This window comes from Physeter macrocephalus, chromosome 7, assembly GCF_002837175.3.
Source record: "Physeter macrocephalus isolate SW-GA chromosome 7, ASM283717v5, whole genome shotgun sequence".
In the NCBI taxonomy this organism is placed as follows: Eukaryota; Metazoa; Chordata; class Mammalia; order Artiodactyla; family Physeteridae; genus Physeter; species Physeter macrocephalus.
The window spans coordinates 64960147-64982778 of NC_041220.1; the positions used below are offsets into that span (position 1 = coordinate 64960147).

At 35.6% G+C, this 22632-nt stretch overlaps 1 protein-coding gene across 13 annotated transcripts in view; it reads left to right on the forward strand.

Annotated features, from left to right (window-relative positions):
* The window catches only part of MTHFD2L (methylenetetrahydrofolate dehydrogenase (NADP+ dependent) 2 like), a 134512-nt gene that overhangs the window by 24212 nt on the left and 87668 nt on the right, over positions 1 to 22632 (forward strand). For all 13 annotated transcript variants that reach the window (XR_003680550.2, XR_003680551.2, XR_003680549.2 and 10 more), the window contains 2 exons: positions 13869 to 14021; positions 15426 to 15533. Coding sequence is in view for 10 of the 13 variants with exons in the window: in XM_024115391.3 (XP_023971159.1) it covers positions 13869 to 14021; positions 15426 to 15533 (261 nt within the window). In the remaining 3 variants the exon portion in view is untranslated. The remainder of the gene's footprint in view (positions 1 to 13868; positions 14022 to 15425; positions 15534 to 22632) is intronic.

Sequence of the window (22632 nt, forward strand, 5' to 3'; positions counted from 1 at the left end):
TTTTTTTATAACTACTGCTCCATGATAACTATTACTAGTATTAGTAATGGCGATTTTTATCATTTATTATTGCCAGACATTGTTATAAAGTGCTTTATATACAAGAAATCATTTAACACTCAGAGCAACCCTTAACAATAGGTACATTTTTTTTGATCTGTGGTTTATAGTTAAGGAAACTGAACTGAGAAACTTGTGTAAGGTCACAAGTGAGTAGCAGAGAAGTACCAGGAGACCCAATTATAGTATTCTTTCAATCATAATCACAGTCCCACAACTGAGACTGCAAATCAAGCACCAAGAGAGGTGCTTACTCACCTTTTTGTATTTTCTTGCTTTCTAAGAAATCTACCTCTCGTCTATTTCTGGGAACAAAATTATTAGGTAGAATGGGAAAACTTATTCTATCTTATCTATCTTTTTCTAACATAGTTTTTCAAATATTTCCCTTCATTTATCTAGTTTGAAGCCTTTGAGGATTAACATCTTCCAATTTATGTAAGAGGACTGAACAGCGAAATCAGAATGAAATACAGGATTAAAGGATTAAATATGGAGAGGGCGAGTAAGAAAAGTGAGAATTCACGGTGTAGATATAACAAAGACAAAATTTTCTAGAATTTAGTAGGCATAAAAATATGGATATTGACCTAATTAGTGCATGTAGATATGTATATTTGTCTAAAACTTGATTCTTCATTTGGAGAAAAAAGGTCTTGCTATAACTGCTCTTCTTGAGAGCTTATGGAATTTATGTATGCAGAATACTTTTTACTCTATTTTTAATGTTCTTGACCAGAGTGGGAATTTTTCATCACTCTGGACTCCTCAGTTTTTGTAGAGCTTCTTTTCTGTTTATTTCTAAATAATTTCTAAATTAGACTTGACCTTTGTTATAGCTCCCCCCATTTCTTTATGGAGAAAAATGATTCCACATAGAGTATTTCATTGCTTTTTAGTAATATGTTTCTTCCACTAGACTATTAGTTCCATCAAAGCAGGGGGAATTGGAGTCAACATTTTTATTCCACCTTGCATCATGGTAGACTCTTAGTGAATGTTATTGCTGGAATGAATGAACCCTGTAGTTTCACAGCTATTGCTTTGTGTGTATGTGTGTCATTGAAGGTTCATCCTTCTACCTTTTCTTCTACATCTAAGAGAGTAGTGTGTAAGTTCTGTCACTGATCAGGATTTGGTGAGGATCTTATACCCCCATATCCTTGAAGGCTTCCTAAGTGATAGTATTTATTATACAAAGGACATGCTAGGATAATGTACATTTTATTCCTTGAATAGGACTTTAGCCTCTGACCTCTTAACTACATTGATTATCTTTCAAACATACTGGGACTGACTTCTTTCCAACTTTTAGGCCTTAGCTTAAATGCCACTGGCTCAGAGAGCCTTTCCCAGCCCATACCTTCTAAAATTACTTTAATTCTGTCAATTCCTATGCTAGATCTGCTTTTTTCTATGGCAGACAAATAACGCCAAATATCCACATGTTCCCTTACATTTCCCAACTTCTCCTAGGTTGGGGCCATGTGACTTCTGGTTACTGGGCTGTGAGGGAAAGTGACTTTTTTGAGCCACTTCTGGACTGAGATGGTTAAAAGCTATGTGGCCCCCATCCCCTCTCCCCCTTTTGTTGCAGTTATCATGAAAGCTATGTGTTATAGATGATTGCCAGTTATGAGAAGAAAGGAAGTAGGATTCTTAACAGAGGCTTATGTGAGTAAGAAGTAAGTATCCTTTCATAAATGATTGGGATTTCAGATTAAAACACACACACACACACACACACACACACACACAAACACAAATGTGATGAAAACTATAAACACACAGGTCTAAGAAGCTCAACGAACTCCAAGCCCATAAAATATGAAAAAACTGTACCAAAAACACAAAAATCAAATTGTTCAAATGCAGTGTGATAGAAAAAATTTTGAAAGCAGCAGGAGGGGGGAAAATGTCACATTCTATACGGAGAAACAAAAAAAAGGAAATAGCAGATTTCTTGTCAAAAACACTGTAAGCAAGAAGACAGTGGAACACCTTGATTTTTAAAGTACTGAAAGAAAAAAAAACTATTGAAAAAAAAACTATTGAATTCTATACTCATTGAAAATATCTTTAAAAACCAAAGGCAAAAAAGCATTTTTTAGACATTTAGGAAGAGTAGAATCCAGACAGAGCTGAAGACAATCAACAGCACACCCACACTATAAAAAATGGAAGTCCTGGGCTTCCCTGGTGGCGCAGTGGTTGGGGGTCCGCCTGCTGATGCAGAGGGCACGAGTTCGTGCCCCAGTCCGGGAGGATCCCACATGCTGCGGAGCGGCTGGGCCCATGGGCCATGGCCGCTGGGCCTGTGCGTCCGGAACCTGTGCTCCGCGACAGGAGAGGCCACAGCAGTGAGAGGCCCACGTACTGCCAAAAAAAAAAAAAAAAAAAAGTCCTTCAGGCAGAAAGAAATGATACCAAATGAAAATATGTATCTAGCCAAAGGAATGAAGAACAATGGAAATGGTAGCTACACGAGTAAGTATATCTGATATTTTTCTTATTAGCCAAATAATTTTAGAATATAATTGGTATTTATCCCAAAATAAAAACAATTTAATGTGTGGTTTGTAACATGTACAACAGTAGCACAAAAGTCAGAAAGGAAGAAATAATAGGACATTATTGTTAGATTCTTATGCTATATGTGAAGTGATATATCACTTGAGGGTAGACTGAAATAAGTTAAAGCTGCATACTATAAAATCACAAGCAACTGCTAAGAAAAAACCACACAGCAAAGAGTTACAGCTAATAAGCCAGTAAAAGAGATAACATCCAATAATTAAAAATGTTCAAATTATTCTAAAGGAATAAACAAAAAAGACAGAAGAAAACATCCAAGAACTATAGGACATTTTCAAAAGGTATAACATACACACAGTTGGAATACCAGGAGAAGAGAGAACAGGGCAGAAGAGATATTTGAAGTAATAATGGCTAAAACTTTTCAAAATTAATAACAGACACCAAACCATAAAGAACACCAAACAGGATAAATACCAAAAATCGTCAAAAGATTTGAACAGATACTTCACCAAAGAAGAAATACAAATGATAAATAAGGACATAAGTAGATACTCAACATCTGTAGTCATTAGAGAAACTCGAATGGAAACTATAATAAGATACTACTACACACCTATTAGAATGGCTGATATTAGAACTACAACTGACAATACCATATATTGGTGAGGATGTGTTGCCGGTGGGAATGCAAAATGTTACACTTTGAAAAATAGTTTGGCAGTGTCGTAAAAATTTACATATATATATATTTATTATACGGTCCATCCATTCCACGTCTATGTATTTACTTAAAGAAAAAGATATATGTGTCAATATAAAGCGACTTGTATATGCATGTTCACAGAAGTATGATTTGCAATAGCCAAAAGCTATAAACAGCTCAAATATGCATCAACAGATGAATAGATATTAACTGTGGTTTATCTATACAATGGACTATTACCCAGCAGTAAAAAAAGGAACGAAGTATTGATGCACACTCCAGCTTGGGTGAATATCAAGATAATTATGCTGAGTGAAATTATCCATACAAATAAGAGTACATACTCTGTGGCTCTATTTATATGAAATTTTATGTAATACAAACTGATGTATAGTGACAGAAAGCAGATCAATAGTTATTAGTCTGCTGGGGCTGCTATACCAAAATAGCATAGACTGGGTGCCTTAAATAACAAAAATTTATTTTCTCACAGTTGTGGAGCCTGTCTGAGATCAGGGTGCCAGCATGGTCAGGTTGGTGAGAGCTCTCTTCCTGGCTTTCAGACAGACAACCCTTTCTTTCTGTGTCTGCACATGGCAAAGAGAGCAAGCTCTCTGGTGTCTCCTCTTATAAGGGCACTAATCCCATCATGAGGGCCCCACCCTGATGACTTCATGTAAACCTAATTACATGTCATTATATTAGGGGTTGGGGGATTCAACATATGAATTTTGGGGGGACACAATTCAGCCCATAGCAAGTGGTTACAAGTAGTTGGAGGTGAGGGGACAGGAAAGGGAGGGAGGAAGGGATGAGGAAAAGGAGCCTGTGGAAACTTTTCAGGGTGGTGTATATGTTCATTATCTTGATTGTGGTGATGGTTTCACAAGTATATACATATGTCAAAGCCTATCAAACTGTACACTTTAAATATGTGTGATGTATTATATTCAAATATTCTTAAAGCTGTTTTAAAAAATCTATTAGGAATACAAATAAATGCAATAAAACTATATGGAAGGGAAGTCAAGGGAATGATAAGCACAGGATGCAGGATGAAGTTTACCTAAGGCTGGAGCAGGAAATGAGGTGGGTTCAAGGGCGAAATATATGATTAAGTGTAGACTATTGTCAAGTCCATAACTTTTGTTTGGGGTGGTGGATTTGCATATATCTAGATTATTATGAAAAATAACTAATAATTTAAAATTCGATTTTGCTTGGACCAATATTGAGATTGTGTCACAATCCATTCAACCAATTTATGCATTTAAGGTTTATGCAGAGAAAAAGGTCCAGATTATAAACAATATTTTATTCAAATCCTTTCTAACATGATTTTAGTGTTAACATAGAAACAAAGGCATCCCCACAATATCATTTATCTACTTAAAAAATTTTTCTCATAGGTAACATTTCTATCAGAGAATTTATGTGGGGATGTGGGGGAACAAAATGGAAAATTCTCCTGCTGTGGTTTATGAAAACCACATGATGGCAGCATCAGGCAAGCAGTGATTTAAAAAAAAAAAAAAAAGTTTAATGGTTTATACTGAAAGCTGAGTAAATCATTTTGATATGATTTACCTATCAGTGGGATTGGTAGGTCCCTGTAGCCATATGTTTCTCTTCCTATTCATTTCCAGATGGAAGCATCCCAAGAGTTATTTTAGTCACTCAGATCTATATAATTACGTCTTTTTGAGCAGTTGCTATCATAAACATACTATATCATGTAACTTGATATTATTTACTTTTCAGGATATCTTCAAAATCTGGAATTTCTTGGATCAACAATAGTTACTTCTTCTCTTTTTCATATTTTTCTCTTTTCTTTATCATGATATCTTCATGTATTTTTGAGTGCATTCAGCTTTGATAAAGAATTTACCAAAATCAAAAGGCCCTTTGAAACATCTGGGTATTTCTTTGTAGAAAGTCTTTCAAGAGAAGTATTTGTATGATTGTTCTCTGACGCTCTTTGTTCATTTACTGGTTCAAAAAATATTTACCTAGAATCCAATCTATTCATATATATGTGTCTGTGATAGTCACTAGGGGAAAGGGGTAGTTAGAAAACAATTTGAGACTCACTGTCCTTGAGAAGTTTGCAAGCTAGTCCCTGAAACACAGCATCTCTTCTTTTCCCTTTTGTGTAAAAGAAGCTCATCAGAATAGACATGCTCACGTATCCAACTGTTTCCTCTATGGAATAGACACTGCTTCAAGTTTAGTACGATGTATTTGACAGAAGTCACCGTGTATATTGTCTAGGAATCCAAGGGCTTAATAAACCAGGGTGTCTTCAACACTACTTCTGAAAAATAAGGCAATTTTTGGATCTCCAAGTACTTTTCATATGACTCAAGAAACTCTAAGGGTCAAAGGTAGCAACCTTCGCGTGATGTGTAGGTTCCCACTTCATTAACTTTTTTTAATAGCCTATGAAGTAAGCCTGCCTAGGGATGTCCTCGTAGTTTCGTGACTATAGGAGAAAGAGGCTAAGGAAGGGTAAAGGGCCAGATCCACCCCTTTCTGACCTAGAGAACACCTCCCGCTCCACCTCCAAGCTCTATTGTTTTCTCAGATTTGGGGCTAGAGTAATACAGTGAGATAATAGTCACTTCCCATTCCCTTTTTGTCCTCTTACCCTTGATAATGAAACAGTTCTAAAATGATATTGGGTAAGTGGTAAGACCTGGTAAGTATTTTCTGTCTTGAAACATTGATGTAGAACCCAGAGGGTGTAACATATGTATTGGGTTGAGAACAGTGAACACAGCTTCCAAAAGTATATCTCTCATTTACTCCTAGAAAATAATTAACTCATTAAGAGGCTGAAGCTAAATAATTTGATTAGGCAGATCTTTATTCCTTTAGAATGTAAGCTCCAGAGGTTAAGAGTTTTGTTTGTTTGGTTGGCTTATATATCCTAAACCCTTAGAACAGTGCCAGGCACATGGTAGACAATAAATATTTAAATATTATAAATACATAAATATTTATTGAGTGAATAAATGAGTGAATTTTCAGAGGCCTTGTGTACACTTGTTCAGAGTGTGGACTTTAATGTATCAGCATAAAGCTTTGCCTGAAATTTCTTATTTTTCAAGTCCTGAAAGGAAAAAAATAAATGAAAAACAAACAGACATGAATCTTTTACATTAAATTTATATTGGAGGATATAAAAGTGCCAAATATCTAATAATGTAGATGCAGCTATTGACAAATCAAAATTTTAATGAAAGCCATTTTGGTTTTTCATTGTATTTGAAAAAGATGGATGTCAGAGGTTGTAGAAGGATCAGATATCTTTTTATTATATTAGTCTATTCTAATTGTCTGCAGGTTTCCACTCATTTGTCTCAGCTTCTTCATTTATAAATCAAGGGTAATTGTAGTCATTTATTCAACAAATTTCCAAGCACTGTGCTTTGTGCTAGGAATACATCAATGAAAAAAAAAGAAGGCAGAAAGTTCTGCCCTTGCTGAGTAGTAGGAAAGACAGACAACAGAAAATAAACACAATAAATGAGTAATTACTATATATCTATTAGAAGTTGATATGCTATGGGAAAAAAGAAAAAGTAGAGCATGGTAAAGAGGATTGGGATGTTTGGGAGATGTTCAGGGATGTTATATTTTTATTTTATAGTATTTATTATACAAAAGACATGCTAGAATAATGCACATTTTATTACTTGAATAGGGTTTAGCCTTTGACCTCTTAACTACATTGGTTATCTTTCAAACATAAGGGGGCTGACTTCTTCCCAACCTTCAGGTCTTAGCTTAAATGCCACTGGCTCAGAGAGCCCTTCCCAGCCCTTCTGAAATTTTTAAAATTCTGTTAATCCCTATTTTAGATCTGCTTTTTTCTGTGGCAAATAAAGTACTCCAAACATGCACATTTTTCCTTACATTCCCCATCTTCTCTTAGCAGCTAGGCTTCAGACTTCAAAGGGGAGACAGGCAATTCACCTGGAGATGGAAAAGCAAATGTTTAGTAGACAAATATTTCCTGGGCCATGAAGAGATAGTGGGGCAGAGAGTGGATTCTGATTTCTAGGTCCTGCCTAGAGTTTCCCTCAGCAACCTAGCCCATATTCTTTGCAGATTATCTCTGGTGATACCTCTATTCTGGGAACAGGTCTTTTATCTAAATTTTTTAGGCAGCTAAGGGGGAGGTAAAATGAAATCCTCATGCCAAAGAGACACATTTTGGTGTGGCAAATTTTCTCCTTCACAGTATGAAGTAGGGATTGTGGCTCAGTTTGTTTTTTTTCTATATGGCTATCAAATTGTTCAAGTATTATTTGTTGAAAAGACTTTCCTTTTCCCATTGAATTGCTGTTGGCAACTTTGTAAAAAGTCAAATAACTGTATAAGTGTTAGTCTAAAGTTGGGCTTTCTATTCTGTTCCATTGATCTATTTGTCTATCCCTACACTAGCACCAGACTGTCTTGATTACTGTAGCTTTGTAGCAAGTCTTGAAGTCAGGTATTGTAAGTCCTTTTTGCTCATTTTCAAGATTTTTTTGGATATTCTAAGTCCTTTGCATAGCCATATAAATTTTAGAATCAGTTTGTCAACTTCTACCAAAAAAACCTCATAGGATTGTGATTGAGATTACATTGAATCTATAGATCAAATTGGAAGAATTGACATCTTAATATTATTGAGTCTTCCAATCCATGAATATGGTACACCCTCCATTTATTTAGGTCATCTGTCAGCAACATTTTGTAGTTTTCATTATAAAAATCATGACCCCAATTTTAAAATTTACTCCTAAGAATTTTCTGATCTGTGAGTTTTTGTAAATAGAATTATTTAAATTTCATTTTTTAGTATTTGCTGCTTCTATACAGAAATACAATTGAGTTTTTTGGTATATTGACTTGGTATTCTGTGATCTTGCTAAATTCACTTTATTTATTTTTTGTTTCGTTGTTTTATATATTCTTTAGAATATTCTGCATAAACAGCCATTAGAGTGGCTAGAGAGTTTTACTTCTTCCTTTCTGATCTTTAGAACTCTTTTTTATTTTCCTTATCTTATTACATCAGCTAGGATCTCCAATAAAATGCTGAATAGAAATGGTGGGGGTGGACACCCTTGCCACCTTCTGATCTTGGGAAAAAGGTTCAGTATTCCATTATTAAGTATATGTTAACTGTAAATTTTTTATTTTCATTTTTTGTGAATGCCTGTCATATTGAGGACTTCAAGCTTTGCTTTGCCCTTGGTGAGCCACAGCTGCATTCTGTTTAGTTCTCTTAGTGTTAGATGGGCTGCTTGGAGTTTGCCTCTTGTGTGTGTTGTTCAGGGGTCAGTCAGAGATTTGGGAAGAATTTATAGACACAAGTTGAGTCTCCCCTCTGTGGTTTTCTCTTTTCCTGGGTATATCCCTTCAATTTCCAGTTTCTGTAGTAGCCCAAACTTTGTCCTTTGATTCCTCAAGCAAGTAAGACTGCAGATTTCTATCCAAATTCTAACTGTCCTTTGTCTAGAAAAACCTCCAAAATGGAAACACTTTCACTGATATTCCTTTCAGATGTCCATTCTCTTCCAAATCTGTCTGCTTCTAGTAACTCTCCAGTGTCAGATAGCTATGTTTTTTTTTAATTTTAAAATTTTACATTTTACATTCCATTTACAGTTATTACAAAATATTGGCTATATTCTTTGTATTGTATGGTACATCCTTGATACTTCTATTTTAATATAATTTTTCCAATGTTTACAGTTGTTTCCTGTGAGAAGTTTGGTCCAATGTAAACAACTTCAACATTATCAGACATGGAACTTACATTTTAAAATAATGTGGTTGAAATAGTCCTTACAGAGAATGTGGAAATTAAGCAAAGATTTGAAAGAAGAGAGGGATTTAGCCAAAGTGGCAGGTTTTTTTGAAAAGCCTCCAGGCAGACACAAGAGCAATAACCAAGGTGGGAAATACCTGATATGTTAGAGGAACAGCAAGAAGAGCAGGGTTTTGAGGAAAAGAGTGGTGTAAGCAGACATGCATTTGAGAACAGTATGGAGGTTCCTTAAAAAACTAAAAATAGAACTACCATATGACCCAGCAATCCCACTACTGGGCATATATCCTGAGAAAACCAAAATTCAAAAAGAGACATGTACCCCAATGTTCATTGCAGCACTATTTACAATAGCCAGGACATGGAATCAACCTAAATGTCCATCAACAGATGTATGGATAAAGAAGATGTGGTACACATATTCAATGGAATATTATTCAGCCATAAAAAGGAACGAAATTAAGTTATTTGTAGTGAGTTGGATGGACCTAGATTATGTCATACAGAGTGAAGTAAGTCAGAAAGAGAAAAACAAATACCGTATGCTAATGCATATATATGGAATCTAAAAAAGTAATACTGATGAACCTAGTGGCAGGACAGGAATAAAGACGCAGACGTAGAGAACGCAGATTTGAAGACACGGGTTGCGGGGGAGGGGAAGCTGGGACGAGTGAGAGGGTGGCATGGACATATATACACTACCAGCTGTAAAATGGATGGCTAGTGGGAAGCTGCTGCAGAGCACAGGGAGATCAACTCGATGCTTTGTGACCACCTAGAGGGATGGAATAGGGAGGGTGGGAGGGAGGCTCAAGAGGGAGGAGATATGGGGATATGTGTATACATATAGCTGATTGTTGTACAGCCGAAATTAACACAACATTGTAAAGCAATTATACTTCAATAAAGATGTGGAAAAAAGTAACCTCTGCTATTTTGTGAATAGATTATATGGATGCAAATATAGAAGCAAATAATTAGCTAGGAGAATTAGTTGTTGCAAGAGTTCACAGGAGAGATAATGGCCACTCAAACCAGAGTGGACATGGTGAGGCTAGTGAAGGGCTAGATATGTTATGAAGGAAGAACCAACAGATTTTTCAATTGATTGGATGTTGTGTGTGAAAGCAAGTGAGGTGTTCAGAATGTCTGCAGGTTTTTCTGGCAAGTAAGGATGATTTCTGTATAACACAGAAGGATGGAATTGCCATCAACTGAGTTGCAGAAGGCTATGGGTGAATCAGTTTAATAAGACAAAGGCTGTGCCCTAAAAGGCTCACACTCATAAGTAAGAGAGATACTTAAATAACCAACATGATCAACTAACTGAAGTAATGTGGTAAGTGCTTTTTATAGTAGTTCTATGGGGAACAGAAGAGATAAAAGTATCATTTCACTTTGTGATGAGGGAACAGCTGAGAAGGGATCAATATATTGAAGAATAAATAGGATGTGAAACAACATGGAGGAAGGAATTAATAATGGAAAAATAATCATGAGCAAGAACGTAGAAATGCAAAAATTAATGTTAAGGGCTTGGGAATGGGACACAGATTGGTGTGACTTGAGGTAAGGATGTGTCATAATGATGGTAGGAAAAGAGAAGGGGCACTTGGAGGGAGGGAAGTATAGGACAAAAGATATAAGCAAGCTAAAGAACATATTTACTCTGCTCATGAGCTTGCCCTTATCCAACAGGCATTGGGGAAGTGGAAAGAGGTACTTTTGAACAGTAACGTGAAAATCCTTGGATGGAAAATAAACCAGTAATTTGTTTTCTTTTTGTTGTTGTTGTTACTTGTCCAAAGACAATTAAACATATAAATAAATCACAGAAATATATATTCAATGTTGTAGTTCTAAAGTGTGGCCCCTAAAGACATTCCCTGAGCTGTTCTATTGTGGTATTATGAATTCAATTTGATGACTTTTTTTTCCTGGCATGATTTAATGGCTTCTCATAATATTAAATAGATGAGAAAAACACACACTCACAAAGTGAATAATGCCAGTTTTCCCGTTCATTTGGGTAAGATATTAAGTGGTTAGTTTTTTGCCAATGTATTCTGTGAATCAAAAATGTTTTATAACCATTGTAAAAAAATTAATTATATTGAGGCTCATGATTGTTTCTTCTTTTCAAGTCATGGGCCCCAGGGATGAGACATCAGGGGACTTTCAGTAGCAGTCAGTTAAAAGCATGAAATGTATTTATTTCTCTTACTCATTTAACAAAAGGTGCTATAAAATGTTTGATGCTTTTTTGCATGTATTTAGATACATGTTAGTTAATCCAAAAATACTGTTGTTTTTGGAGGTCTAGAAGAAGCAGTGCATTCCTTGGGATATTTTAGGATTATCAAAATGTCTTGATTAGAAGGGACAGGGGCCCTTGCTGATATTAATTGTTGAGTGGTATTTAAGATTGATTAATATTTATGATTTCTTTATAACACAGAAAGAAAAACTGGTTTTAGGGCAAACGTGGATTTTAATTCTGGACCCCTCTTCTTAGTAGTAATTTGAGATTGGCTGAGTCTCAAAATCTTTGTTTCATCTTTAAAATGAAGATAATACCTTTTCTATCTTAGCCCTCAGTAACTATGAAGACCAAAGGGGAAACCTATGTGATGGTAACATGAATATTATAAAGCACTGTTTGAATGTAAGATATACTAACTCATATTATTTCCATACACTGTAGATTACATAATGAAAGGTACATCTTTCCTGGCAAAGGATGTATGTGAGATTTAATCCACTCCTGAGATAACATAGAGTTACATAAAAGTGATGTATGAATTGGTGTCCTTGATTTTTATGATCTTAACATTTTTAATCTACTCACATAGGTTTTTTTCCTTTTAGATTAAATAGTAAGCACATTAATAATCAGTTTTCATGTGTTCACTACATCACACCTTTAATATGTCCGCACATCTGTCTTTTAAACAAAAATTACTTAATTAACTTAAGATAAAATTGTTCTGAAATGAAGATCTGAGTTGAAGTTTTAAGAAATACATTAGAGGACAGGTCTATAGTTGCCAGTTTTTAGTGCTTGCCCCCAAATTTTCAGATGCTTACATTTCTTCCTGAGTATTTCAGCTATTGTGTGAGATGAATCGTTCATTACAAGTTAATGTTATTTTTAGTGAGTATAACAGCACAGACCAGTAGACTGCGAAATTCAGTATAGTTCAGACTTATTTGGTAAGAGGATGGCTCTCAAAATCTACAAAAGAACCTTTGTTGAATTCTTTCAATACATTATTGGCCCATACATACAGTAGCCGATTTTGAATTTAGAAATGAACTAATTTAAGCCATAACTCAATAATGGAGGGTTCAATTACAGTTATTTCTTTTTTTATTTACAAAGCTTTTGATTTTGTTGTAAGAAATATCCATGGCATGAAGCTTCTGCATGAGTGGTAGGTGTCTAAAAACTGAATCATCACCATCATCATCATCATCATCATCATCATCATAATCAACCAGATTTAAAAAGGAACCACTATTTTTGTCCTCAAATAGTAAGTTAAATATGTAATTCTAAAAAAAAAATTTTGCTAGAACTTGTATAGTCCTCTTCTATCTTAAGAGAAAACAGATGGAGGCTTACTCTGCTAGGACATTATAGAATGAATACAATTATTGAAAGTGACAAACTAGTCATTGGAGAGATATTCCGAAGACCCAATTTCTAATTGAATATGATTCATATTATGACTTTTATATATGTAAATTATTTGGTAGCCTAGTAATGGCAAATTGGATCTATTTAAAGTAAGATGGCAGTAGTGTCACTTTTAGGATATAAAAGATCTGAGACATAAGGCATGTCTCTTTGAAAACTGTTTGAACTTGGGCATTGATAATGTTTTAAAACATTATTTCTAAATGGCATTCATTGTGTAATACATAAGGAAACTTTTCTGTAGCAAATATACCTTTATTTTAGTATTTTAGGAATGTGAGTTAATTGTTGGATTTAGGGTAACCTAAGCTGCTCTGCATAGAGTAGTATTAAGAGCCTATTTTATATTTCTATACTTATTACTTTTCAAAATGAGACGATTGGCATCTCATATCTCATTTGATTAGTTCATTACTCATATTATGTTCTTTTCCTTTCATAAAGGAAACCATAATGATATTTTGGATTTCAATGTAATAATGTTTCAGGGAAATGATGTGTGTGGGGTATGTGTGTGTGTGTGTGTGTGTGTGTGTGTGTGTGTGTGTGTGTGTGTGCTTTTCTATTATGTCATTTGGGAGGAAGCTAGGCATTAATGAGGTCGTGGCTATTTTTAACACTAACAAAGCCCTTTTAATCTGTAATGCTAACAGTATTCAACAGAAGACTATTTGTGGAACTATCTTGTATAGGAAAATCATACATTTAAATATGCAGACTTATAGAGGCAAAGCCTTATCATCTGACTGTTCCCAGATCTCATTGGTATTGTTTGATTTCACAGATTTTTCCCTTTTACCAGGCTAGCCACTTCTGGCCCTGTACTTGCATATACTCTTACAGCAGTTAATTACAGCCATTGGTCAAGAGCAGTTTGGCTTACTATTTTCATGGCAATAAAAGGAATAGAGTAATGATTTTATATCGTAACTAAAGCTGAACCATAAGTGATCTGGCTGTAGGCCCTCTGATTTTATTTTCCAGACTTGCAAACAGATAACAATTGTAAAATTAAATCAATTTTATTTACTTTTCAGACCATGTGGATGAGCGGACAGTATGCAATGGAATTGCCCCGGAAAAAGACGTAGATGGATTTCATATTATTAACATTGGAAGACTATGCCTGGATCAGCATTCTCTCATACCTGCCACTGCTAGTGCTGTTTGGGAAATTATCAAACGAACAGGTTGGTCTATGGGACATGGGTGCTAAGTGCCAGAATGAGCATTTGCACATTGCCTTGAAAGAGAGTGAAAGAAAATAAGCATTAAACTTCAATATACAGGAATATACGAAGTTACAGAAGTCAAAGAATAATCTGAAATAAGATAAAATGAAGAACACATGCCAGGTTACAAGAAACTGCTGTTTCACCTTTCAGGGAGTGAATTTTCCAAATAGAAAGTTTATCTCCCTTACTCTAAAACTATAAGCTGAAGGTATTTTGATGTACATTTTTCAAAATGTATTATGTTTTTCCTTACCTTTAAAAACAAAATGTGCTGGGCTTCCCTGGTGGTGCAATGGTTAAGAATCCGCCTGCCAATGCAGGCGACTCGGGTTCGAGCCCTGGTCCAGGAAGATCCCACATGCCGCGGAGCAACTAAGCCCATGCACCACAACTATTGAGCCTTCGCTCTAGAGCCCGCGAGCCACAGCTACTGAAGCCCACGCTCTTAGAGCCCGTGCTCCGCAACAAGAGAAGCCACCACAATGAGAAGCCTGCGCACCGCAACGAAGAACCAACGCAACCAAAAATAAATAAATAAAATAAATTTATTTTTTAAAAAAATGTGCCAAAAATTTTGCACCATCTCTAACGAGCTAGGTTTTCATTATAAACACTTGCCCTTGAATTGTGCTCTAAATACAATAATGCTCTCAAAAACCCTCGATAGTTCTCCTGCCTTCATCCCTGTCTCTTACATTTTTGGCAGCATCTCCTCCTGCTAATCTCTTTTCTAACTGAGGGAGAGAACTTCCAAGGGAAAGCAGATCCTAGAATTATACTCTTAGAATGTTAGTACTTAGAAAAACCTTAATTCTAATTTTTTCATTTTACTTATGAAGATACTATGCCCTGAAGAGGTTAAGTGTGTTAAATCTGTAAGCTTTATCTTTCAGACCTTCCTAAGTCCATAAAGTGAGTGCTTCTCTCCTATAGAATAAAGTGCATGAGTTTTGTGAAAAATACTTTTTTTCCCCCACTTCATTTTGTCCTAGATTTGCTCAAAGTTTGATTGCCAATTAATCTTGACCTTGCACTTTGCTTGCTTTGTGATTAGCAGTTAATAATTTTGTCTCCACACTTCTAACACTTCATATGAATTTTAATGTTTAAAACTAATTTAATGGAAGCTTGAAAATGTCTGTGGTTTTTTAATGAGGCCATAATGAGAGGGAACATGACGGATCCAAGAATTATAAAAAGAAATATTTATAAATAGTGAATGTGGGAACATTATAGACAAGCCACAAAATAATTCAAATTAAATTAGAAGTTTTTAAAGAATATTGCAGTTGGCTGTTGAGATGTTTACTTTGCTTCTTGTTGCTTATTCTTCATTTAAACCAAACTCTGTGTTTTAAGGAATTGAAACATTTGGAAAAAATGTGGTTGTGGCTGGAAGATCCAAGAATGCAGGGATGCCCATCGCCATGCTCTTACACACTGATGGAGAGCACGAACGGCCAGGAGGTAGGGGCAACCTGGAGATTCTATGTACTCTTACAATTTTCTCACTTCTTACAGTCATCAAATAAATGTGTTTGAAAATGTGACATAGAATATTTATGGGCTTCTGCAAATAAAGGTTTCCCTTTATTTCCCTATCTAATGACATGAGCACCTTGACAATGAATAAAAGAATTACTGGAAAAATGTGGCCCCTTTGTTCCTACTTTTTCCTTTGGCTATATATACTTCCTTTATATCATTAAAGATATAGACATTAAGAAGACATTAAGAAGGGTAGAAAGGCTAGATACATCCTAGATACATAAAAATCACATGTTGATAGATATCTGTATACCCATACACACTACCCCCCTAAAACACACCACCAATGTATAGATATAAGTTTGGTGTGTGTTTTTTTTTACCATTATTAACCTTGGTGAACTCCAGTTTCCTGATCTCAAATTTTCAAATACAGTTGACTGTTGAACAACAGGGGTTTGAACTGCGCAAGTCCACATATACATAGATTTTTTTTTCACTAAATACATACTACAGTACTATATAATCTGTGATTAGTTGAATCAATGGATGTGGAATCATAAATCCAGGGGCTGACTGTAAAGTTACAGGTGGATTTTTGACTGTGCAGAGGGTGGTTGTCCCAAACCTCCGCATTGTTCAAGGGTCAGCTGTACTAATTTTATGATCTTGGTTGACGTAATGCATATGAAATATTTTTTTAAGCCACGAAGCCCTAAGGAAAAAGAAGCCCAATGATAACATATCACTCATCTAAAATTATAAATTATTAGAGTTTGAATTGTTTTTGCCTGCCTGGACTTAAGGACTTAAATATTGCAACAAATCAAAATGTGTATGTGGATCATAGTAAACTAGGGCCTGATAGTGACTCAAAGTAACTTTAAAAAGCCTTAGTTTTGAAGAGCTCTTTGAAAGGCCAAATCTGGTAGTATCAACATAGTTTTCATGGTAACCATCTACAAAGTTGCATCTCTAGCTTAACTATTCACTTCTAACTTAATCTGTTAATGCTCATCTATCTCTTAGGGTATAATAAAGATATTGATTCATATTTACCTTTATTTAATAGTTTCTGTTAAGCAAGGTAAAACAACCAGGAAAGTTTACCTAGGTGTACCATTTTTGTTGGAAGATTTTGACCAAGAGCCAAAATAGGCAGTTTTTTCTTCATTTTCAACATATTATTTTCTTATCTTATCAATAACATAACAAGCAGCATTATGCAGCTCTATTAATTGCACAGCACTTTCTCATGAACTATCTTATTTCATTCTCAATAATTCTGGAACATATTCATATTCACATTTTGCAGCTAAAGGAAATGAGCTTTAGAGACTTCAGTGACTTACCCAAGGCCATTCAAGGAAGTGGTGTACAAAGCTGGGAGCTGGGTGCTGACTATCTGGTTAGGAGGATAGACTTAAAGTCAGACCCCTCCCCTGCCAAGCCCTGTATCCTTGGATAAGTCATTTAATCTGTGTAAATCTCCACTTCCCTCATTTGTAAAGTGCAGATAATATTAATATCTCCTTCATTGGGTTATTATGAAAATTGAATGAGACTTGAACGTAAAGCACTCTTCACAGTGCCTGACACAGTAAGTTAAGTAAGCCCTTGGTACATGTGAACTGTGACTATTACTGTTATTTCCATTATTATGCTTAAATAATAATCTGTGGCCATACTAACTAAAAAGTTTAGAATAACATAATCCAAGGTCAATGATGTATTTTTCACCTTCATTTGAAATTTTATTTTCTTTTTCTGTAGGTTTTATATTTGCTTTTATTTGGATCAAATCTAGTCTTTGTTGTAATAATTGCATAAACATAGAATTTATAAAGTTAATAAAATATTAGATTATAAATATGACATCGTAATATTCCAAATTTTACTTTACATTGCACTTTTTCTTGTGGATATTAATATATTGTGTGCTAATTTCTTGATAAATTTCAATTTTGAATTATTTGTCTATAAAATACCTAAGTCTAAGAAAGTTAATTTGCCTCTTATTTATGCAGTTTTAAATTAGATATTCCTATGTCATAAAACACATTTACTTTATAAATATTTTATACTTTGTGTTACAAAATATTTTCACTTGAATGCATGTTAGAAATTGAATAAAATTGGAATTAGATATAGTACTGGTTACTTAAACGCCAGGTGGTTAAATTTACAGTTATAGTGGCATACAGGTGCCGTTATAATTACAGTATCTAAAAGGTAATAAATTGTATTAAAAATGATGTTGGATAGTTCGCAACGTGGGTGGTGTTTATTAATCTCATGCATATTTAATAGGAGTATGGTGACATATATGATTAATATAATGAATTGTTGAGAGCTGCTTACTGAAGATTTTCAGTCTGTGGGAAAGTTCATATTTCAAATGTCCATGTCTACTAGAGCAGTAATGATGTGCAGTGACTACATGTGCATTGTTAGCTTACAGAGATAATGAAGGAGGATTAACTGGGCAAATTCATATCTATAGAACTTGTTCTGATGACACTCAGAGTGTTGAGCATTCAGCTCTCACTGTACTTCTTTGCCAGAAAAGATTCAGAGCCCTAATGATTCATTTGAATCTTAAAGCCAAAGATAATTGCACTAGAAGAAAAATGGCGATACTGTAATTTAGCTTGATTAATGTGTGTCTACACAGGGCTGGCTTTTAGTCTTGATTATTTAGGACATGGATCCTGGCTGTTTTGTGAGAAAGAGCTTGTTTTAATTCTTCAAGGGCTTGAAATATTTAGAGGACTGAGAATGTGCTAAAATCTTGAGGTAAAGAATTAGTGCTGATACTCAATACAGCAGGATGCTGCAGGGAGATAACCTTCTGCTGAGGACATGTCATCACAGGAGGCTTTAAAGATGACATGACTTTCAAACCACTATGTACTTTATAGAGAGTGAGAGATAGTTCCTGTCTTCCAAGAGCTTATAGTCTTGGTGGTGGTAGGGTGGGGGGACAGGGTACAGAGGGGACATGGTATGCAAGTATGGGTGATTTAAATGATAAATATTTAGTGGCAAAAAATAAAATTCAGCATCCCTAAGAAAGCATTCAATTTGCTAAGGGAAGCCCTTGGTTAATTGAGGAAACGTAAAGAGATTGACAGTGGAGTCTCTTCTCATGAGCCCCACTACTTGTTAGGATGTTTTAATATCATTGTGATCACCTATAATTCACTGGTATTCTTTTAACGTCTTTGTATGTAGTAACCTACCCAGGTAACTTAACCTTTCAGTATTCAGAATGAAAACTGAATACTATTGGCTTTAGCAAAATGTCTTTATGTTTAGCTTACCTTGATGGAGTTAAACAGAGTTCTCCAATTTCTCTGAAACAGGTTTTTTTTTTCCCTTTAAGATAAGTGTCATAATGACCAGGCATTATGTGTATTAATTATAACCAAAGGAATACATAGTCTGATTTTATTTCCAATTCTTTTAGAGTAAATTCATTTCTGCCTATTTTATATTCTTACATAGGGCATGTCATCTAAATAGATACCCCTAAATGGCCACAACATGCTCCTCCTTTTAACTAAAAGGTTGGAGTACTATTGCAGTGGCATTGGTTGTTGGGACCTTTTAAAAGAGCATTTTGGAAGAGTCAGCAACTAACTGATTTTGCTTAGAGTCCTTTGGGATATTCTTGACTTCATTTAGGTAATAGGCATTCAGTATGTATTCTCTGTGAAACACTGGGGTGGGGGTGTGGTGCAGGGGTGAAAAAGACTTGGCCCCCTGTTTCCAGAAGATGACAGACTGCATCTTCAGGACACTGTGTTTCACAAAGCACAGCTTCCGCATTGGTGGTCAGTTTTTGCACTCAAGCTGCCCACCTGCTGCAACTTCTATATATCAGGTATTTTTCATTCAAGGGGACATCCTATCTAAATGGAAAACCACAAGATATTTTGTCAGTGTGATGCCTTTCCTATGTGAAAATTGGCTCCAGTTGTGAAAATGAACATTTTTGCTAGCTTGGGAGCATTCTCTCTCACCTACAGGAGGGGCCTTCAGTTAGTAACACAGGAATGGATGTTCCAGGCAGTACAGTGTGATATGAGTGGTTATGCGTGATTAAGCTCAACCCAGTGCCAGGTTGGACCAGGTGCTCTCAAGTTTCAAAGAGAGGAGACAAAAAGGAACACCTAGGAGAGAGGAGTCACGCAAAGCAATCATGCCTCCCGGACGGAGATTCTTAGTCTTGTTGCCAGTGGAATGAACCATTGTCAAACGGGGGCAGGGAGATGGCAGGCATTTATAGTCTTTGCTCCTCCCATTCCACTATTCCTAAGGTAGAAGTGCTCGTGTAAGATATTGGGGGTATTATGTTTTATGATGCCTCTGTGTTGACTAAACTTTACTGAATTACAGCTTTGAGTTTGCATGGTGGAAAGCAATAGAGAAGAACAAACGCTTGTGGTAGTCTCATTTTCTAAGTTGAATAGTAGGAGTACTGTTTCATTTTCAACATCTCTGAAATTCAGCCAGCTAGTATCTGGAAAGCACTGTACTTGGAAAAATGTCACATATTCTCACGTCAGGCAGCTGGAACTATTAGTTGCCGTGTTGAAAACAACAGTAAACACTATTTAAAATGTAAAGTGAAGTCCAAATCTTTTTTTTTCCCCTCTCATTTTCCCTCTTTTCTCATGACCTCAAAGTACCAGGCATTTTTTTTTCATAATTATCAGCACAAGGCATCCCTTTTCTGATGTCTGTAAGCCCGATTATTCAAAGCATCACTTGTAAGGATATTCATTTCTGCTCCACCAGCCTTCTCAGCCATTCATCCCATCGAGTTCCCCCTGGTACCTTATGCTGAATCTTCATAGAACTGCACATTGTTCCCCAAACACACCATCTCTTCCAGGCCTCCTTTCCATTACATACCCTGTTCCCTCTGCAGGGAATGCTGTTTTCCATCACTCGCCTGCTTTCCTCTCACCTCCAGCCCATCTTTCAAGATGTGCACCAAATCTAACTTTTACATGTTATATGTGCTGCCATCACAATACTAATCCTGTTGCATATTGATTGTCTACCTGGTCCCCTTTTCTACACACACGTAGTAAATATGAACTGCTCAATGACAAATATTTTGTCTTAGGCTTTTTGTATCTCTGAAATTTAGCACAGGGCTTGGCATGTAATAATGCAACTAGTCAGTGAATCAGTAACAGTTTATTTAGTGTTTCCTGTATTGTAGAAAATAAGACTGCAGGCTAGGGATTTAAAATAAAATACTACCGTTTATGGATAAAATAATCCCTATATAGTGGGGAGAAGGGAACAGAAGTAGCTAGGTACTTACTATAAACTAACTCCTTCATATTTTAACATTATAGGCATTTATATAAAATTATAACTTATGACTCCCTTTCGCCCAAGAATCAGATCACAGCAGAGGAGAATGGCTCGTGACCATCAGGAAGGGGAGAGGAGACCTAAGGATACTGGGAAGGGAAGGAAAGTTATTGCTGAGAGCATTAATTGAAAGAGGTCACAGCATTTTTCCAGTAAAACATTTAAAATCTATCATTTTGTTTAGACTTTTTTTTTTTTCTTGAGCTGCTGACATGTAGTGCTGTCTTCTTACAGAGGAGCTGATTTCTTTGTCACTAAGCATGGGAATATGATAGTGAATAAATCAGATATTGCCCTGTCCTCTTGAGCTTACAGTTTAGTAGGAAAGACAGTGATCAAACAATCAGGTATGAATGATTAATCATTATAATTGTGCAAAATGCTGCAAAGGAGGAGAGCTTTCTATAATAAAAACCTTGGTTGTAGGAAGGAATGGATGATTTCTAGCTACAGTTATACATGAATGTTATACCTTTTTATGCCTATCTTTTGTACTATTGCAATGGAATGTTTTTATTGTCTACCTTCTGTCACTACTCTTCGCTTCAAACTAAAAATTCCCATCTCACAGACAAAACTAAAAATATATTCTACTTGAAGTTATTAAAAATTTCTAAAATCTCTAGAAGAAAAAAGTTCACTCTGTACAAAATAAATAATTCATACCATAATGATAAATGATGATTTGATGATTAAAAAAATTCAAGTCAGTGCCAAGCAGTGTTATTATACATATATAGTAAGTACATCAGATAGAACTTCCTCAAGTAGGCTTCTCTGAAAATCTCTCCCACCCCCTCACACACACCACCATAGATACATTGAAGAACTTTTCCTTCACAACATTTATCAGTTTGTGATTGTCATTTATTTGTGTCATTATCTGATTAATTTTCATCATACTCACTGGCCTATTAACTCCACAAGAGCAAAAACCATATCTCTTTATCTTCCCATTTTATTTCCAGCATCTAGCATAATAGCTCTCCAAAAAGTCTTTGTTCAACAAATGAATGAATAAATTCTCTTTATTTGTAGACCAAGAGTATCATGAAAGTTTTAATACAGCTATTCATAAGCTGTATTCTTAGGAGCACGGATGTACTACAAGATTTTGTTTTTATTTATTTATTTATTTTAACATCTTTATTGGAGTATAATTGCTTTACAATGGTGTGTTAGTTTCTGCTTTATAACAAAGTGAATCAGTTATACATATACATATGTTACCGTATCTCTTCCCTCTTGCGTCTCCCTCCCTCCCACCCTCCCTATGCCACCCCTCTAGGTGGTCACAAACAACCGAGCTGATCTCCCTGTGCTATGCGGCTGCTTCCCACTAGCTATCTGTTTTACATTTGGTAGTGTATATATGTCCATGCCACTCTCTTACTTTGTCACAGCTTACCCTTCCCCCTCCCCATATCCTCAAGCCCATTCTCTAATAGGTCTGTGTCTTTATTCCCGTCTTACCCCTAGGTTCTTCATCACATTTTTTTTTCTTAGATTCCATATATATATGTGTTAGCATATGGTATTTGTCTTTCTCTTTCTGACTTACTTCACTCTGTATGACAGACTCTAGGTCCATCCACCTCACTACAAATAACTCAATTTCGTTTCTTTTTATGGCGGCGTAATATTCCGTTGTATATATGTGCCACATCTTCTTTATCCATTCATC